This window comes from Phyllobates terribilis, unplaced genomic scaffold (genome assembly GCF_046119375.1).
Source record: "Phyllobates terribilis strain yellow unplaced genomic scaffold, ASM4611937v1 Scaffold_3__8_contigs__length_932513732, whole genome shotgun sequence".
Classification (NCBI taxonomy): domain Eukaryota; kingdom Metazoa; phylum Chordata; class Amphibia; order Anura; family Dendrobatidae; genus Phyllobates; species Phyllobates terribilis.
The window spans coordinates 471,894,101-471,912,438 of NW_027362763.1; the positions used below are offsets into that span (position 1 = coordinate 471,894,101).

Below are 18,338 nucleotides of genomic sequence, written 5' to 3' on the forward strand. Positions count from 1 at the left end.
GAAGATCAGCTGATCAGCCCCGGTGAGCTCACTACCATGGGAACATTCTTCAGAATAATGTTCCCACGGTGAGGTCATGTGAGCGATCAGCTGATTGCTCAGGTGACCACAGGTCCAGGCAGCGCAGTACACTGCTGGGAGGGAGCGCGCTCCCCGCAGCGTACCGCTGGGAGCATCGCATCGCCGTGAACATCGCGAGAACCAAGAGGACACCAGGGGACGCCGGACACGTGAGTATAGTGTTTTGTTTTTTGCAACTTTTTTTTTCTTTTTTTTACCGCGGGCACACCGGCTTGGCAGAGCAGACTACTTCTCCCCCTAGCTGAGCCGCTCTCGCTGTTATCAGCGGTCGGATGGGAAGAGTAGTAGTCGTCTTCTGCCGACCTGGGTACCACCCGCAGCGCATTTCCGCCACAAATTCGTGCCCATTGGCTTTAATTGAAATGCAGCAAATCCGCAGGTATAGAAATTATACCTGCGGATTTGCTGTGGTTCAATTCAAGCCAATGGGCGTGAATTTGCGGCAGAAAAGTGTAAAGAATGGACATGCTGCGTTTTTTTCCGCAATGGTAATCTTGAGGATTAGCTGGCAGACTGATTGGGAAGCGTTTTCGCAGCGAAACGCGGCAAAAACGCTTCATGTGCACATAGCCTTAGACCATCTTATTGAATCCTTTAATTAAACAGTAATTGTTGTTAGTTAATGTCTTAATTTTTATGGTCTTTACTGTGGCATGGAGGAAGACTACATCATAACATGAGATGTTACATTATTGTGAAGTTCACCTGATGGGGTAATAGAGGGAGTCTGAAATCACTTAGATGATGCAGCACTATTGACAGCACATAGGGGGTTAAACTTCTGAACTCTACGTTATCTTTAATCTCCATTACTAGAGCAGGACCTCAGTTATCATTATATACCAGAAAACCCACTTCACATGGGTATTTTGGTGTTTATGCTGTAAGGGAAAAGATGAGGGTGTAAGTACTTTCAGAACAAGGGATCTTGAACTGCCGGGGCCGTGCCTCTTGTTGCAGGGGGAAGACAGACTGCGAGACAGGAGTCAGGTGACCGGGAAGCTGGAGGTGTGTCCAAAGAGAGAGCTGAGGAGTCAGGTGACCGGGGAGCTGAGCTCGTGTCTAGCAAGAGGGTGGAAAAGGAGTTTTTGCGCGAGAAAAGCGGCAGTGGACAGTGGGAGTCAAGCCCGACTAGAGGCAGAAGAGATACAAGATCCCTGGAGCCGAACAAGTAAGGTGCACTGTTATGGACTAGGGGCTCAGCGGGTCAAACCGGAGACCGCCCGCTGCCGCCAGAAGACGGAGCATTGTGTAGGCGGGGAAGCCGGAAGAAAGCAACGCTGGCACCAGCCGGCAACTGCCTTGTGAGGAGAGTCAGAAGAGTCAGCTAAGTGAAAAAACTGCCGATTACAACCGTGTCGACTCTGCTACATCTAGCCCAACTGTGGATTGTCAGTTATAGCATATTCCCTGCTACTTCCTTGTTGTCCCCATATATTCCCTGTTACTCCCTGCATGGAGATTGACCCTGTTACAGTAAATCCCCCTTGTTATTTAACCCTGTACTGGCTGCTCTGTGTTTCTGTGTCACTGCATCTAAAGTACCTGTGTTACAATGCCATGGAGCATCAACAGTATAATTCTTCTTAACAGACACTGTAAAACTGAATTAGTGGTCATTAGGGGCTAAGATTTTAATATTCTGCCCTATTTAAAAAGGTATATCAGTCTCCATAAATTATCACCTCTCCACTGAAGAGTCTCCAGGTAGCTCAACCCTTTATTCCAGTGGCTACAGAGGGACCCCGGGTTATACATGCAGAACTTATCTGCGTACATAAGGTTGCGATCTTGCCTTATTTAGACCCCCAACGTTATAATAGAGCTGTTATTAATTCCAGAGTCCTGTGACTCTGTCCTAGGCTGCGTAGCAAAGCTGATAAGTAAGCTGCAGAAATGTCAAGGGAATTTCGGCTTATTAGGTGTGCTCCAGGGGCTAAAGATTTCAATAATTTCTTCTACAGTCGAATAAAACTATATTTTAACGAAAATATATCTGGAATTAAAAAAAATAATAATTCTTCACACATTGGGGCCCTTCATATTATTAAAGGGAATCTGTCAGCAGGTTTTTGCTATGTAATCTGAAGACAACATGAGGTAGGGGCTAAAACACAGATTTCAGCAATGCCTCTCTTATCAATCTATTGTTTTAGCCCCAGTAGGTTATCATTGCTTTGCTGTGACTAGATGGTCTTGTGAGCCTTGGTCCAACCCGCCCATCCTGTGATAAGTAGCTCACTGTCTATGGACATTGTATATACAGAGCCTGGTGTGGGCAGGGTTAGTTATTTGGGTTAGCTTTTCAGCTCTGATTCATTGCTAATTTTAAAAGTTCTGATTGTGTGAGAATGGCAGCACCCAGTAATTTAAGTGATACTTTACATCGTTGGATTCAGCTTCTCTTTGCCTACATCAGGCTGCTCTCAGATTAGGTAGCAAAAACCTGCTGACAAATTCCCTTTAACAGTAAAAATTAAATACAATTTCCTATATAATATTCCTAATTTGATCCAGTCCCATATACTGCTTAACACATCATACTGAGATCTAGATTGTGACTGCCTACCAGGTCTCGATGTAGTACCCAGTTTGCATGCAGATAATGAATTCCATCCAGAATCTGGTATAGCAAAGATTTCACCATTGATCGAGGTAGCTGCATGGGCTTCTTATTTGCTTTTGAGGCACGATGAAACTTGATGATATGCTATAATGTAAACACATATTTTGGTATTCAAATATATCACAGATCTAAAAAAATATCTGTAAGAGAGCAAAATGTTACGTCTTAAAGCCTGATAAAAAAACGCAGAAGCACAGTAGGGTGTTATCCAAGTAGTAAAGAGGAAACAAAGGGTAAATGTGCTCATCTCATGGGATTGTGTGCAACACAACCACCTAGAAATGCATGAATTCCAGCTGCTACAGCTTCCACAGAGTAGTATATGGAATAGGCCAAGGGCAATGGAAGTATCCTGCGCTGCTGAACAAATGATGAACCAAGACGGGTTAAAGGAATAGTGGTTTATGGTCAATGCGTTTCAGAGTCACTCCGACTCCTTCTTCAGGACAACAACCTGTGTGGTTGTCCTGAAGAAGTACTCAGAGTGACTGAAACGCGAAGACAATAAACCACGATTCCTTTATCCTGTCTTGGTTTGTCATTTGTTCAACAGCGCAGGATACTTCCATTGCCCTTGGCCTATTCCAGGTCTTAAAGGTTGACTCTACTCCCAACCTCACTGGACTGTGATTGCACATGTACACGGAAGCCTGTCAGACACTGCAGAGAGCTTTCTTCTCATGAATACACTGGAGTCAATTGTGTGCACAGTGTTTTCATTTTGCACCAATTTGGCTACCAAAAAGATGCATTACATAGGACAGTATATTAAAGGGAATCTGTCATGATCAACGCCCACACACAAAATCCACTTACATTGTCACTTACAAAAGGTAAGTCAATCATTCATAAAAATCCACTGCTCCATAACAAAAAAAACCCCAAAAACCTGTTTTAATTCTTATGCAAATATGGCTATAGTGCTCTGGGCGTGGTGATCTGAGCACTTTGTCAATCTCTGCCTCTATTCTCTGCCTAGTGCCACCTTCCTCTGCTTGATGGACTGCTCATTGGCTTGACTTCATAGCCAGTGAGCAGTCACTCAAGCAGAAAGTGACACTAGGTGGCAAATAGACCCAGAAAGACAGAGGCTCTGAAAGTGACCAGATCACACCTAGATCACCCCAGCCTCATTTGCATATGGATTAAAAAGTTGTTTTTTCAGTTATAGAGCAGTAGATTTTATAAACCAGAGGTATAGCTTGGCTTATCTTTCAAAGAGCTACATGACAATATAAACAGTTTGGGTTGCTGAATAGTCATGACATATTCCCTTTAAACCAAGAGATCTATTTTTAATTATTTTATATGGGGCATGGATGTCTTTTTGAAAATATGTACCATTACAAGTAGATATAAATAATAGATTACTTAAAAGGGTTGTCCCACAAACAAAGTATATTTTAATTAATAGATCTTGGAATAAAAAGAAGTTCCACAATTAGATGTGTTAAAAAATGTTCCTGTGCTGAGATAATCTTATAAATGTTCCCCTGCTGTGTACTGTGTAATGGCTGTGTCTGACCATGTACAGGAACATGGTCTGATCATACCACATCTCCTGGGCAGGGGGGAGAAAATGAGTATACAGACATTACAGCTTGTGACTGCAAATGATTCTTTCTGTGAAGTAAAACATTGTTTTTAAACAAGCAGGGAAATGTTTTATCTCACAATACTGTAATGTCTGTATACTCTTTTGCTTCCTTTCCTGGCCAGTAGCTGTGGTATAATCCCATCCACTGTGCTTGTAATGTGGAATGCAGCGTTTTGGACACAGTGCAGGTGAGCTGCGTTCAAAATGCTGCTATTCCTGATCGTGGGCACGCAGCCTAAGAAATACAACTAATGCATTCATCCTGGTTACTGCGTTTTTTACATTAGACTTTATGTAAATTATATATTAGTTTTACATATATGCATTCTTGCCTAAGCATGCACATACTCATTCTGCACACATTGCATAGGCATTTTTTTTCACTCGTATTTACACTTCTCCATCTCCTCTTCCTCTCTAGGAGTCTACCAGACTTCTTGTACCTTTTTGGACTACTCTCCATTTCTTGTAGTATCCCTTACATACATTCCTCATGAATTTTATTTATCTCTTTATTTGCATATACTGTTTTATATAATTGCTTGTTCTTTATTTAAAAGGGCAGGCAAATAATATATGCATTCTCTTCATTCTCTCTGGATTCTAGAAACAAAGGATGGCCATGTTTCACCTTACTATTCACATGTTGATAAAATTTTCTACACAATATATACAGTGGGGAAAATAGGTATTTGATATACTGCCGATTTTGCAAGTTTTTCCACCTTCAAAGAATGGAGAGGTCTGTAATTTTTATCGTAGGTACACTTCAACTGTGAGATACAGAATCTAAAAAGAAAAAAACAAAAATCACATTGTATGATTTTTACATATTTATTTTCCATTTTATTGCATTAAATAAGTATTTGATACAATATAAAAACAGAACTTAATATTTGGTACAGAAACCTTTGTTTGCAATTACAGAGGTCAGACTTTACCTGTAGTCCTTTACAAAGTTTGCACAAACTGCAGCAGGGATTTTGGCCCACTCTTCCATACAGATCTTCATCAGATCTTTCAGGTTTCGGGGCTGTTGCTGGGCAATATTGAGTTTCAGCTCCCTCCAAAGATTTTCTATTGGGTTCAGGTATGGAGACTGGCTAGGCCACTCCAGGACTTTGAAATGCTTCTTGTAGAACCTCCTTCGTTGCCCTGGTTGTGTGTTTCGGGTCATTGTCATGCTGGAAGATCCAGCCGCGAGTCGTCATCTTCAATGCTCTTACTGAGGGAAAGAGGTTGTTGGCCAAAATCTCGAGATACATGACCCCATCCATCCTCCCTTCAATACAGTGCAGTCGTCCTATCCCCTTTGCAGAATAGAATGCCCGAAGTATGATGTTTCCCCCTCCATGCTTCACGGTTGTGAAGGTGTTCTTGGGGTTGTACTCCTTCTTCTTCCTCCAAACACAGTGAGTGGAGTTGATACCAAAAAGTTCTATTTTGGTCTCATGTGACCACATGACTTTCTCCCATGTCTACTCTGGATCATCCAGATGGCCATTGCCGAACTTCAAACGGGTCTGGACATGTGCTGGCGCTAGCAGGGGGACCTTGCGTGCCCTGCAGGATTTAAATCCATGACGGCTTAGTGTGTTACTAACGGTAATGTTTGAGACTGTGGTCCCTGCTCTCTTCAGATCATTGACCAGGTCCTCCCATGTAATTCTGGGCTGATTTCTGACCTTTCTCAGAATCATCCTTACCCCAAGAGGCGAGATCTTGCAAGGAGCCCCAGACCGAGGAAGATTGACAATCATCTTGTGCTTTTTCCATTTTCTAATAATTGTGCCAGCAGTTGTTGCATTCTCAACAAGCTGCTTGCCAATTGTATTGTGGCACATCCCAGCCTTGTGCATGTCTACAATTTTGCCCCTGGAGTGTTTAGACAGCTCTTTGGTCTGGCTCATGGTGGAGAGGTTGGAGTGTGATTGATTGAGTGTGTTGATAGGTGTCTTTTATACAGGTAATGAGTTGAAACAGGTGCAATTAATACAGGTAATGAGTGCAGAGTGGGAGGGCTTCTTAAAGGAACACTAACAGGTCTGTGAGAGACAGAATTCTTGCTGGTTAGTAGGTGATCAAATACTTATTTCATGTAATAGAATGCAATTTAATTATTTAAAAATCATACAATGTGATTTTCTGTTTTTTATTTTTGAATTCTCTCTCTCTTAGTTGAAGTGTACCTATGATAAAAATTACAGATGTTACACGCACGCCGCCTAAGTTCAGATAGGGGTGAGACCGGTTACATGAATTCGTTGGAATCCTGGGGGAACCGTTACTCAGGGCGACCATAGCCTGCAGCTTCTCTCAGACACACGATAGATTCAGTTGCTGACCAGACACATCTGACAAGAATCTTCATAAACAGTAGAACAGTAACATTTAATGAGGCATGGCCAGTGCAATGCAAATGTCTCTTTGAGCAACAGGCTCCAGTAACAACAGTACAGTCTCCTTTGCAGCACAGCAGTACAAAGTCTATTATCCAGTAGCACAGTTTTGATGCATACACAACCACAGGCTTTTCCTTCACAAGGACTCAATAGTACACAGTATTCTTTATCCTACATGGAGATGGAGGAGGGAAGGGTGTGATGAGGGAGATGATCACTATGATAGTCTTCCTTCCAGTCTTTATCTTCCTGGCCGATAATACTCCACACTGTTAGCTCAGGGAGTCTAACTGACCTTTGTTTAGCTTCCCTCCTGACCTGAATTCTGTTCCCTTGCCTTCTGTGAGATACAGATCATAAGCCACCTTTCTCTCCGGCTCTGACCAGACAGTAAACAACTTCCCCACAATCCACCTAGGGCTCTGCTAAAACACTCCCCTTCTCCGGTGACTGTGTTAACTCCCCTAGTTGCTGGATGCTTCTGGAGCACAACACTTCCTGTCTCCTGAGCTTGTGTTACTTCTAATAGTTGCTGAATGATTTTAAAGCAACAGCACTACTTCTGCATGTCACACTGTGCAACAGAACTACTTCTGCATGTCACACAGACCTCTCCATTCTTTGCAGGTGGGAAAACTTGCAAAATCGGCAGTTTAAACTTTTAAAATGTTTTTTTTTATTTTTGATCAGTGTCTAGCTGATAATAAACTTTACAAATATATATTTCTTGATAAATTACCTTTTGTATGCACCTTTTCTTGCTGTTGTACTATATTTAAAATTGCATATGGGTCAGACTTGACAATTAATACAGTGCAGCTCATTTTTTGTCTGTTACAATGTAATAGCAGCTACAGGGTGGAATAAAACTTTTTTTTTTTTCATTTCGCCTCTCCGTTGCAGAGATATTAGCAATCAATGTATTTGGCACCTAACAAGTTAACTTTTTTTATTATTATTTTATTTATTATTATTATTTTTTTTTATTCTAAATGGGTGCTATCAGACAGTTTTCACTGGGGGTGTGTAGTTCTCCCTATATGATGTTTACCTATCATAAGCAGGCAGCAACACTCAAAGGAAAGAAGAAGATGCCCTCATAGCGTGGAGCAGATGTCTCAGCATCTGAGATGTAATGATACAGCTCTGATCTCCTGGTCTGACCTCCTGCTCAAGTGAGAGTGGAAAGAGGTGCAAGTGCAGCTGAGTTTAGCTGTGTCACATTACAAACCCTTCTATTAGCTCTTCTGATTACTGAGTGTGTCAGTTATCACACTTATGTGTGATGTATTCAAGCATCTTGTAATCCATCTGCAGTGAAATCAGGGCTATGATTTACATGTCACACACAGCACTGCCCCTCTCCCACTCTGACTTATGCAGGCATTTAGACCAGGAAATTAGGGCTTTCAGTTATTCTATGTATCAAACGAAATCCGCTCTAAGCTATGGTAGGGGTGAGTTTTTCTTTCCTTTAAGTGGGTCTTAACTCATTAGGTGCCCAAAATTTGATTGCTAATATCTCCACAATGGAAAGACTAAATAAATCAAAACAAAATACGTTTTATTCCGCGCTGCGGCCACTATCACATATTGAATCCTGTTCAACATGAAAAATTTGGTGAAAGGTCCTCTTTATCATGAGTAACTGATCCAGGAATGTATTATGACAAATCTTGGAGTAAGGATTTGTTTAACTTCTTAATATGCCTATAATTAGCCTAGTGTTGCCTTCATCATTCTTTGGATCAATAATGCAGGATAATGCATTGAATTAGATGTATTTAATGCAAAGCTTTCACTACCATTTCTGCAACTAAACCACCACAATATCCTTATACTGCTTTGGAAAAGGTTCCTAAAAATGCCCAAGTCAAAAGTAGGTGTTTCAGAATTATGTCTATAAATGTATAATGCAGTGTGCACTGTATGTACATTAAACGGATAGAGTCATGGGGGCAGTCCCAAGCTCCTCTGGGGTCATAGAGTCCTAGCATTATTGGGATTCCACAGGGGCTGATTCATCAGAAAAAAATTGTAAACCAAAGTGCATCGGCTTTCATAAATTTCATCATAATTAGATTTACAGAATCAATAGTGGCACACAATGATTTCAAAATTGAAAGTAAGTAATATACAAACTTACCCATAAATCATGTTCTGCATAATCAAACAGTAGCCAAACTTTTCTGTCACTGTGAGACAGGAATACTTTCTGTAAAGTAATCACATTTGGATGCTTCAACTCACGTAACAGCTATATGAAGAGAGAAATAAAAGGAAACAAGTTTATCAGAAGTCTGCCATTATGCACAACAATGCAAAAAGTATACTCAAAAACAATATGGCAGTCAACTGTATTTTCATCAGTGGATAACTTGGCGCTTGCAGACTGTATCCGTTCTAAAGAACTGTGTGTAGACAGTGTCTGCACATGTGTTGTATACGTCTGTTTTTAAATGAACAGCACACGGAGCCATAGCTTCACTGAGCCAAACACACATTAGTTTTAAAAATAGATCCATGTATCTGATCCGTGAAACTCAGAGGAAGTTCTATTCTGATCAGATTTTCAGATTAGACTTGGCCACTATAGTCATGGTCGGCTCCAGGTTTTTGTGGGCCCTGGGCGAAAGAGTATCAGTGGGCCCCTCTAACACATACCACAATTCATGATGCACAGATACTGCAGAGAAATATAGATATAGTACAAGGCCAAAGATTTCACTTACTTCTTACATTACATGAGTGATATCTATTGTAAATTCTACAACATCTCAGAAACCGTCAAATCCTCGCAGCGCACAGTGCAGACTGGACAGTATAGTCCTCCATACAGTATTATATGCACCACATAGTTCTCCATACAGTATTATGGGCACCACATTGTCCTCCATTTAATATTATGGTCACTACCAAGTCCTCTATACAGTATTATGGGCACCACTAAGTCCTCCATACAGTATTATGGGCACCACTAAGTCCTCCATACAGTATTATGGGTCCCATATAATGCTCCATACAGAATAATGGACCCCATATAATGCTCCATACAGGATACTGGCCCCCATATCATGCTTCATACAGGATACTGGCCCCCATAAAATGCTCCATGCAGAATACTGGCCTCCATATAGCGCTCCATACAGAATACTGGCCCTCATATAATACTTCATACAGAATACTGGTACCCATATAAGGCTCCATACAGAATACTGGCCCCTTATAATGCTCCATACAGAATACTGGCCCCCTTATAATGCTCCATACAGAATACTGGCCCACATATAATGCTCCATACAGAATACTGGTCCCCATATAACGCTCCATACAGAATACTGGCCCCCATATAATGCTCCATACAGAATACTGGCCCCCATATAAAGTTCCATGGAGGCTGTGCCCCCATATAATACCCCATGCAGGCTGTGCCCCCATATAATGCCCCATGCAGGCTGTTCCCCCATATAATGCCCCATGCAGGCTGTGCCCCCATATAACGCCTCTTGCAGGCTGGGCCCCCATATAATACACAATGCAGGCTGGGTCCCCATATAATGCCCCATGCAGGTTGGGCCCCATATAATGTCCCATGCAGGCTGGGCCCCCATATAACGCCTCTTGCAGGCTGGGCCCCCATATAATGCCCCATGCAGGCTGGGCCCCCATATAATGACCCTTGCAGGCTGGGCCCCCATATAATGCCCCATGCAGGCTGATCCCCCATATAATGCCCATGCCCCCTGGGCCCCCATATAATGTCCCATGCAGGTGTCCCATATAATGTCACATGAAGGTGCCCCATATAATGCCCCATGCAGGTGCCCCATATAATGTCCCATGCAGGCTATTCCCCCATGTAATGCCCCATGCCTCCATACATAAAAAAAAAAAAAAAAAAAATCAAATGCTCACCTCACTTCTCCTCACCTGCTGCCGCTGCTCTGCTCTGCTCCGAGCTCATCAGTGTCGCTGTTTTCCCGCTCTGCACTGTGACTGCTCAGCAGAGGGCGGGGTGGAAAGACGTCATAGCGCCCTCTGACCTGAGACGACACAGTGCAGCAGCTGCGGAAGATACAGGAAATGCTGCGGAGGCACGGGGAGAGGTAAGTATTGTGCTGGGGCCCTGAGCAAGCGGGAAGGGGGGACGGGCGCGGGCACCGCTCTCCTGCGCTCACAGGTCCCATAGTGCGCCAGGGCGCCCAAAGGCGAGTGGGCCCCCCTGCCTGCTCAGGGCCCTGGCACTTGCCTGGGTGCTGAAGCCAGGCCTGACTATAGTCTATGGGGGATCTGTTAAAAACAGATGGAAAACTGAAGACATACTTTATACTTCAGAGATCCCTCTGCATTTCATCCATTTTTAACTGATCCTTTGTTAAGAATCAATGCATACAATAGAGTTCAGTTTACCTTCTTCATTTATTAAAAATGGATGAGAACATAAAAACAGATGCAGCAGGGTCGCAAAATAGATGCAAAATGGATGGATCATGGAAGAAAAATCTGTCTATTTTTCATGGATGGGGGAATGCAACCTAAACCTAAGAACAATTTGAACAAAATGTACAAAATGCATTTACTTTATAATATCGTTATTATAACAATTTTTTTTTAAATTAGATAAACTCTCTGTGGGTAGATAGACCTTGCATTTGGAATGAACTATTCCAACTTAAGTTCATGTATATTTGTTTTCAGCCCAATTTACAGTTATTGTGGCAAACTTGCCAAGACTGACAAAATCTACGTTATCGAAGTGGCTCATGCTGTTTGATAAATGTGTCTAATTTGTAGACTGTCTAGACCAGGGATGTCAAACTCAAACACACAGAGGGCCAAAGTCAAAAACTTGGACAAAGTCGCGGGCCAACCAGTCTACAGTATAATGAGTCACACATAGTCCTCCATACAGAATAATGGGCCCCACATAATCCTCCATACAGAATAATGGGTTCTACAAAGCCCTCCATACAGAATAATGGCCCCACATAGGGGAAGTGATTCTGGTGTTACAGGCCGAATATAATCACCCTGCAGGCCAGATTTGGCCCACGGGCCAGAGTTTAACATGTATGGTCTAGACTATCGGCTCAATTCATCAAAGCTTTTACACTAGGATTCTTGTGTATAAACTATTGAAAAGTCGCATCATTTTGGAGCAGCGTTTTGGATGCAGTGTATTTTCGCTGCGTTCTACATTACAAGCACAGTGGATGAGATTTATAGAAATCCCATGCCCACTGTGCTTCTATTTAATGCTGCGTAAACTCAGCCGCGGAGTGGGTTTATGAGCCGCAGTATGTTAATTTCTGTAGCAGAGATGCAGGGCCGTAACTACAACCGGGGCAGCCGGGGCACTGCCCCAGGGCCCCAACCACCCAAGGGACCCCAAACTGATTGTAAAAAATTGTATTTTAATACTTTAATTTCTCATAAAATATCCAGATCCTATATTCCTGTCAGACAATGTCACCCGGAGGACAGGAGAGACTATCATTTCAATAATTTCCAGGAACTCTGCCAGCTGTCAATGAATGGAAACCTGCACTGGCCTGGAGCGTCTCATAGCACAAGATTTGTAACAATATGTTAGTCTGGAGATCACAGAGAGTTGGCAAGGCAGGCACAGTGCACACTGACTGTAACAAACTCTCAGCATCATTGAGAGGAGACAGTCTCAGCAGACACAAAGATCTCTGTGACAAACTGTGAGAAGCCCTGCTATTTAATAAACATATACAGTTATTTGAAAATTGTGCAATATTTGGAAATATTCACCTTATTAATTTTCCAAACATATTCACTGAATATTTAACTTCTAAAACATGCATCATAAACAACAAAATCTATTAAAGGTCTTGCGGAACGTGGTGAAGCCTGTGTGTTGTATACAACAATGCGTAGCAGGCTTCACCACGTTCCACACAACCTCTAGTGATTGAAATGTTGAGGGGCCCCACTATGAAGTTTTGCCCCGGGGCCCCGAAGTTTATAGTTACGGCACTGCAGAGATGCTTGTCTCCGCTGTGTAGTTTCCACAGTAGAATATCATTACACTACCTAAGCACAAGTGCGTAATTAGAACAGAGCGTTTTGGATGCAGTGAAAATATGCTGTGTCCAAAACACTGCTATTCCTGATCGTGGACACGTACCCTAAGGCCCCAATTCATCATGTTGTTTCTGGTGTAAATCACCTTCAAATGCTGCAGAATTTTGCAGAAGATGTACTTAATACATTAAGAGTTGTTCGCCTCTTAATGAATTTGGTGCATTTTATTCCTGCACACCAATCATTAAGACTGGCGTAACAAATGCATGTCTTAATGAATCGAGGCCTAAATCCTTATTTGCTGATAGGCACTATGCGATCACAGCTTCAGGGACTAAGGTGGTCTGTCCCTGACAAGATAGCACACGTTTACATACATGTATAGCATGTACCAACACTGTGTACACAATTAGGCAAGTGAGTATTTTGACCATATCCTCATTTTTGTGCAGATTTCCTAACTCCAAGCTGTATAAACTTGAATGCTTATTGGATGAAGCAGATCATGTGATGTGTATTTGTATAATGAGGAAGAGTGCAGCCTAAGGATAACAACACCCTTTATCAAGGTGTGCAGAGTTATTAGGCAGCTCGTTTTCCTCAGTCAAAATGGGCCAAAAAAAGAGATTTAACTGACTCTGAAAAGTCAGAAATTGTTAAATCTTAGGCTATGTGCCCACGATGCAGAAATGAAGCAGAAATTTTCCTGAGCATTTCTGCATCTCCTTGGCAGAAAAACGCATGCGGTTTTTACATGCGTTTTTGATGCGTATTTGACGTGTTTTTGCATGCGTATTTGCCATGCATTTTTCCAATGCATTGTATAGGCAAATACGCATGCAGAAACGCACAAGAATTGGTCATGTCCGTATTTTTTCTGCAAGTTCTGTGCACATGGACAGGTTTTTTTCTGCGCAGATCTTACTTGCAGAAAAAATACGGACATGACCAATTCTTGTGCGTTTCTGCATGCGTATTTGCCTATACAATGTCATAGGAAGTCATGGGATAAGGTATGCAATGCGTTTCTGGAACATTGACGCGCTGGAAATACGCACCAAAAAACGCACCAAAAACGCATCGTGGGCACACAGCCTTATAGAGAGATGCAGCTCTCTGGAGTACCCAGAAATACAAGGTCTTCAGTGCTCAGAGAAATTGTCCAAGGTAAGGAAGGCTGAAACCCCACCACCACTGAACAAGACACAGAAGGTGAAATGTCAAGACTGGGCCATAAATATCTGAAGATAGATTTTTCAAAGTTTATATGGGCTGATGAGATAAGTGTGACTCTTGACGGACCAGTTGGATGAGCCTGTGACTGGATCAGAAATGGCCACAGAACTCCACTTAGACTCAGAAGCCAGCAAGATGGAGTTGGGATACTGCTATGGGCTGGTATTATTAAAGATGGGCTAATTGGACCTTTTCAGGTTGAAGATGGGCTCAAAATCAACTCCCAAACCTACTGCTTATTTTAGAAGGCCCTTTCTTTAAGCAGTGGTACAGGAAAAAGTCTTCATCTTTCAAGAAAACTATGATTTTTATGCACGACAATGCTCCACCACATGCATCTAAGTACTCCACTGCTTGGCTAGCCAGTAAAGCCTTTACAGATTACAGAATAATGACATGACCCCTTCCTCACCTGACCTAAACTCTATTGAGAACTTGTGTACCCTTCTTAAACGGGAGACTAACAGTGAAGGAAATCTGTACTTCTCTCTCAACATTTTCTGGGATGCTGTGGTTTGTGCTGGCCAAAAAGTTAATCGTCAACAGATTAAAGGGAACCTGTCACCAGATTTTTCCCATATAACCTATGGCCACCATCTTTCAGCCCCATGTGACTGCATTCTACAATGCTGTATATATGACTCCTATTCACCCTGTAAGGCAAAAAAACACCTTCTATTATACTCACCTACAGGGTGGTTTGATCCGATGGGCGTCTCTGGTCTTCATCCTTCGCCTCCTCTCTTCTTGCGATGCCGTCCTCCTCTACCTCGTGTGGATGATGCATCCTACGTCCGCCACATAGCTTTCCCCTTTGCGCTCCAGCGCAGGTGCAATTCTCTCTTCCCTGCCAAGGGCAGAGCAAAGTACTGTAATACATACAGTACTGACCAAAAGTTTGGACGCACCTTCTCATTTAAAGATTTTTCTATATTTTCCTGACTATGAAAATTGTACATTCACACTGAAGGCATCAAAACTATGAAATAACACATGTGGAATTATATACTTAACAAAAAAGTGTGAAACAACTGAAAATATGTCTTATATTCTAGGTTCTTCAAAGTAGCCACCTTTTGCTTTGCTTTTTTCTATAAAATAGTTTTTATTGTGTAAAAGCGCCAAAGTATATATATATCTAAAAAAAAAAATGCGGTACCGCTGTAAACGTACTGACCCGAAGAATAAAGCTACCTTATTAATTTTACCACACGCAGAACGGCATAATAAAAAATAAAAAAAATCCTGAATTGTTTGTTGGCTTTTGTTTATTCTGCCTCCCAAAAATCGGAATAGAAGGCGATCAAAAAATGTAATTTGCCCGAAAATGATACCGATAAAAACGTCAACTTGTCCCGCAAAAAACAAGCCGTCACATCACTCTGTCGGCCGAAATATGGAAAAATTATAGCTCTCGAAATATGGCAATGCAAAAACTAGTCTGTAATTGCACCGACCCGAAGAATAACGTCGTCTAATCACTTATACCACACGAGGAAAGGCGTAAAAAATAAACTTTAGGGTTAGGGTTGTGCTATGGTTGGGGTTGTGCTAGGGTTGTGCTAGGGTTTGGGTTAAGGTTGGGCTAGGGTTAGGGTTGGGGTTAGAGTTGGGCTAGGGTTAGGGTTGGGCTAGGGTTAGGCTAAGGTTCGGGTTAGGCTAGAGTTGGGGTTGGGCTAAGGTTCGGGTTGGGGTTTTTTCAGAAGTAAAGAAAAAAAAATGACGACGATATGGCGACTAGTGAGCGCAAGTACTCGCTACTTGAGTTTGCATCGGGTGCTTGGGTATGCACTGAGTATGGCGGGTGCTCGAGTGACATGCTCGAGTCTCCTCCCCAAATGTTTTGCAGCTGTTATACAGCCAAAAAAACCTTGCGGGGATTGCCTGCCATGCACGAGCGATCCCCACATGTTTTTTTTTGGGTGTCTAATGAAAAAAAACATGCGGGGCAGGGACTCGAGCATATCACTTGAGCACCCGCGATACTTGGTGCATACCCTAGTATCTGATGCAAACTCAAATAGCGAGCACTTGCACTCAAGACTAATGACAACTTATTCAATATAATGACCTAATGTTATCAAATTCTGTGTCGTACCTCTGGGTTCAAAATGTTCACTATACCCCTTGATAAAATCCTGGAGGGGTGTAGCTTCCAAAATGGAGTCACTGAGGGGGAGGGTGGGGTGGTTTCCACTATTTAGACACATCAGGGACTTCCCAAACGCAACCTGTTACCCTTGTGGAAATGCAAAATTGGGGGCTGAAAAACATTTTTGTTGAAAAAATGTGAAAATGTTATTTTTACGGCTCCATGTTATAAACTTCTGTGAAGCACCTGGGGGTTCAGGGTGCTCACCACACATCTAGATAAGTTCCCTAAGGGGTCTAGTTTCCAAAATGGTGTTACTTGTGGGGGGTTTCCACTGTTTAGGCACATCAGGGGCTCCCCAAACCCAACTTGGCGTCCGCTAATTATTCAAGCAAATTTTACATTCAAAAAGTCAAATGGCGCTCCTTCCCTTCCGAACCCTGCCGTGCGCCCAAACAGTGGTTTTCCCCCACATATGGGGTATCGGCTTACTCAGGAGAAATTGCACAACAAACTGCATGGTGCAATTTCTCCTGTTACCCTTATGAAAATGCAAAATTGGGGGCTGAAAAACATTTTTGTTGGAAAAATGTGAAAATTTTATTTTTACGGCTCAATGTTATAAACTTCTGGGAAGCACCTGGGGGTTCAAGGTGCTCACCACACATCTAGATAAGTTCCCTAAGGGGTCTAGTTTCCTAAACGGGGTCATTTGTGGGGGGTTTCCACTGTTTAGGCATATCAGAGGCTCCCCAAACGCAACATGGTGTCCGCTAATTATTCAAGCAAATTTTACATTCAAAAAGTCAAATGGCGCTCCTTCCCTTCCAAACCCTGCCATGCGTCCAAACAGTGGTTTTTTCCACATATGGGGTATCTGCGTGCTCAGGGGAAATTGCACAACAAATTTTGGGGTCCATTTTTTCCTGTTACCCCTGCGAAAATAAAAAAAATTGGGTCTAAAGTAACATTTTTGTGAAAAAGTTAAATGTTCATTTTTTTCTTCCACATTCCAAAAATTCCTGTGAAGCACCTGAAGGGTTAATAAACTTCTTGAATGTGGTTTTGAGCACCATCAGGGGTGCAGTTTTTTGAATGGTGTCACTTTTGGGTATTTCTGTCATAAAGGCCCCTCAAAGTCACGTCAAATGTGATGTGGTCTCTAAAAAAATGGTTTTGTAAATTTCTGGCTCTCATAGACTTACATTGAGTTGTGATGTCCTGATAACCCAGCAAACACTGGAGTGTACCGGCAGGTCACAAGTAGCAGAAGATGACTGGAACGGCTCGGATAACAGATGAAGACGGCGGCTGGTAAGTATAAGACTATGGGCAGGGAATTTAGATTAGTGACACCACTACAGCTATAAAATAAAAAAGCTGGAATGGTGCTTTAAATATTTCTAGCTCAGCAGTTTTCACTGATCACATGAATGGGGCAATGAAACGCCCCATTAGAATAAAGTTATTCATTGTCTATTTGACTGACAGAGAGAGTACACAGTGCTTGCTTAATTCTAAGGGTACGTTCCCACGATGAACTTTTGGTGCGTTTTTGATGCGGATTGTTTTCCCGGAGTGAAAAGCGCAGCCTCTTCCAGGTCAAGCAAAGTTGGTGGGTTTTATATCATGCCCACTGTGCTTCTTTTTAATGCTGCGTAAACTCACCTGCAGTGCGTTTGTCAAATCTGCAGCATGTCAATTTCTTTTGCGGATACGCCGAGTTTTCAGTGCGGATTTTTCCCACAGACTTACATTAGATGCACAAAATTTGCAGCAAAAAACGCACATGCATTTTTAGTGCGTTTCCGTGTTGGAAACGCATCAAAAACACATATAATCCGCACCTAAGTGTATCAATAAAGTTTTGTCAAAGCAAAAAGCCAAGAAGTATCAAAAACAAAGCAGCTTTATTAAAAGCATGACATGCCAAACAGAGATAAAAAACACAGCATCCAAAAACACAATAAAAACATACACAAAAACGCAATGAAAAAACGCAAGTAAACTAATTTACATAATAGGTGCAAAAAATTCTGCAACATCAAAAATGCACCAAAAACTCATTGTGGGAACGTAGCCGAACGAGGAATTTCAGAGCCCCGTTCTCGAAATAGGTGAGAGTTTTGGCAGCCAAACCACAGTGTAACGGGTCTGGGAGGCGGAACCTCTGAGCTACTATACAAGGGGGCGGTCCTTGTAAGGGAGCGGGTGGCGACCAGGCAGGCAGTCACAGCAGATGACCGGGACAGT

General features: G+C 42.3%; 1 protein-coding gene across 2 annotated transcripts in view; it reads right to left on the reverse strand.

Annotated features, from left to right (window-relative positions):
* Nucleotides 1-18,338, reverse strand: part of CDK19 (cyclin dependent kinase 19) — a 252,857-nt gene that overhangs the window by 123,631 nt on the left and 110,888 nt on the right. Inside the window, exons 3-4 of one of the 2 annotated variants that reach the window (XM_073675858.1) lie at nt 8,853-8,963; nt 2,651-2,791 (exon numbers count right to left, since the gene is read on the reverse strand). In XM_073675858.1, the coding sequence (XP_073531959.1) occupies nt 2,651-2,791; nt 8,853-8,963 (252 nt within the window). The remainder of the gene's footprint in view (nt 1-2,650; nt 2,792-8,852; nt 8,964-18,338) is intronic. The other variant, XM_073675859.1, reaches the window with a different exon arrangement.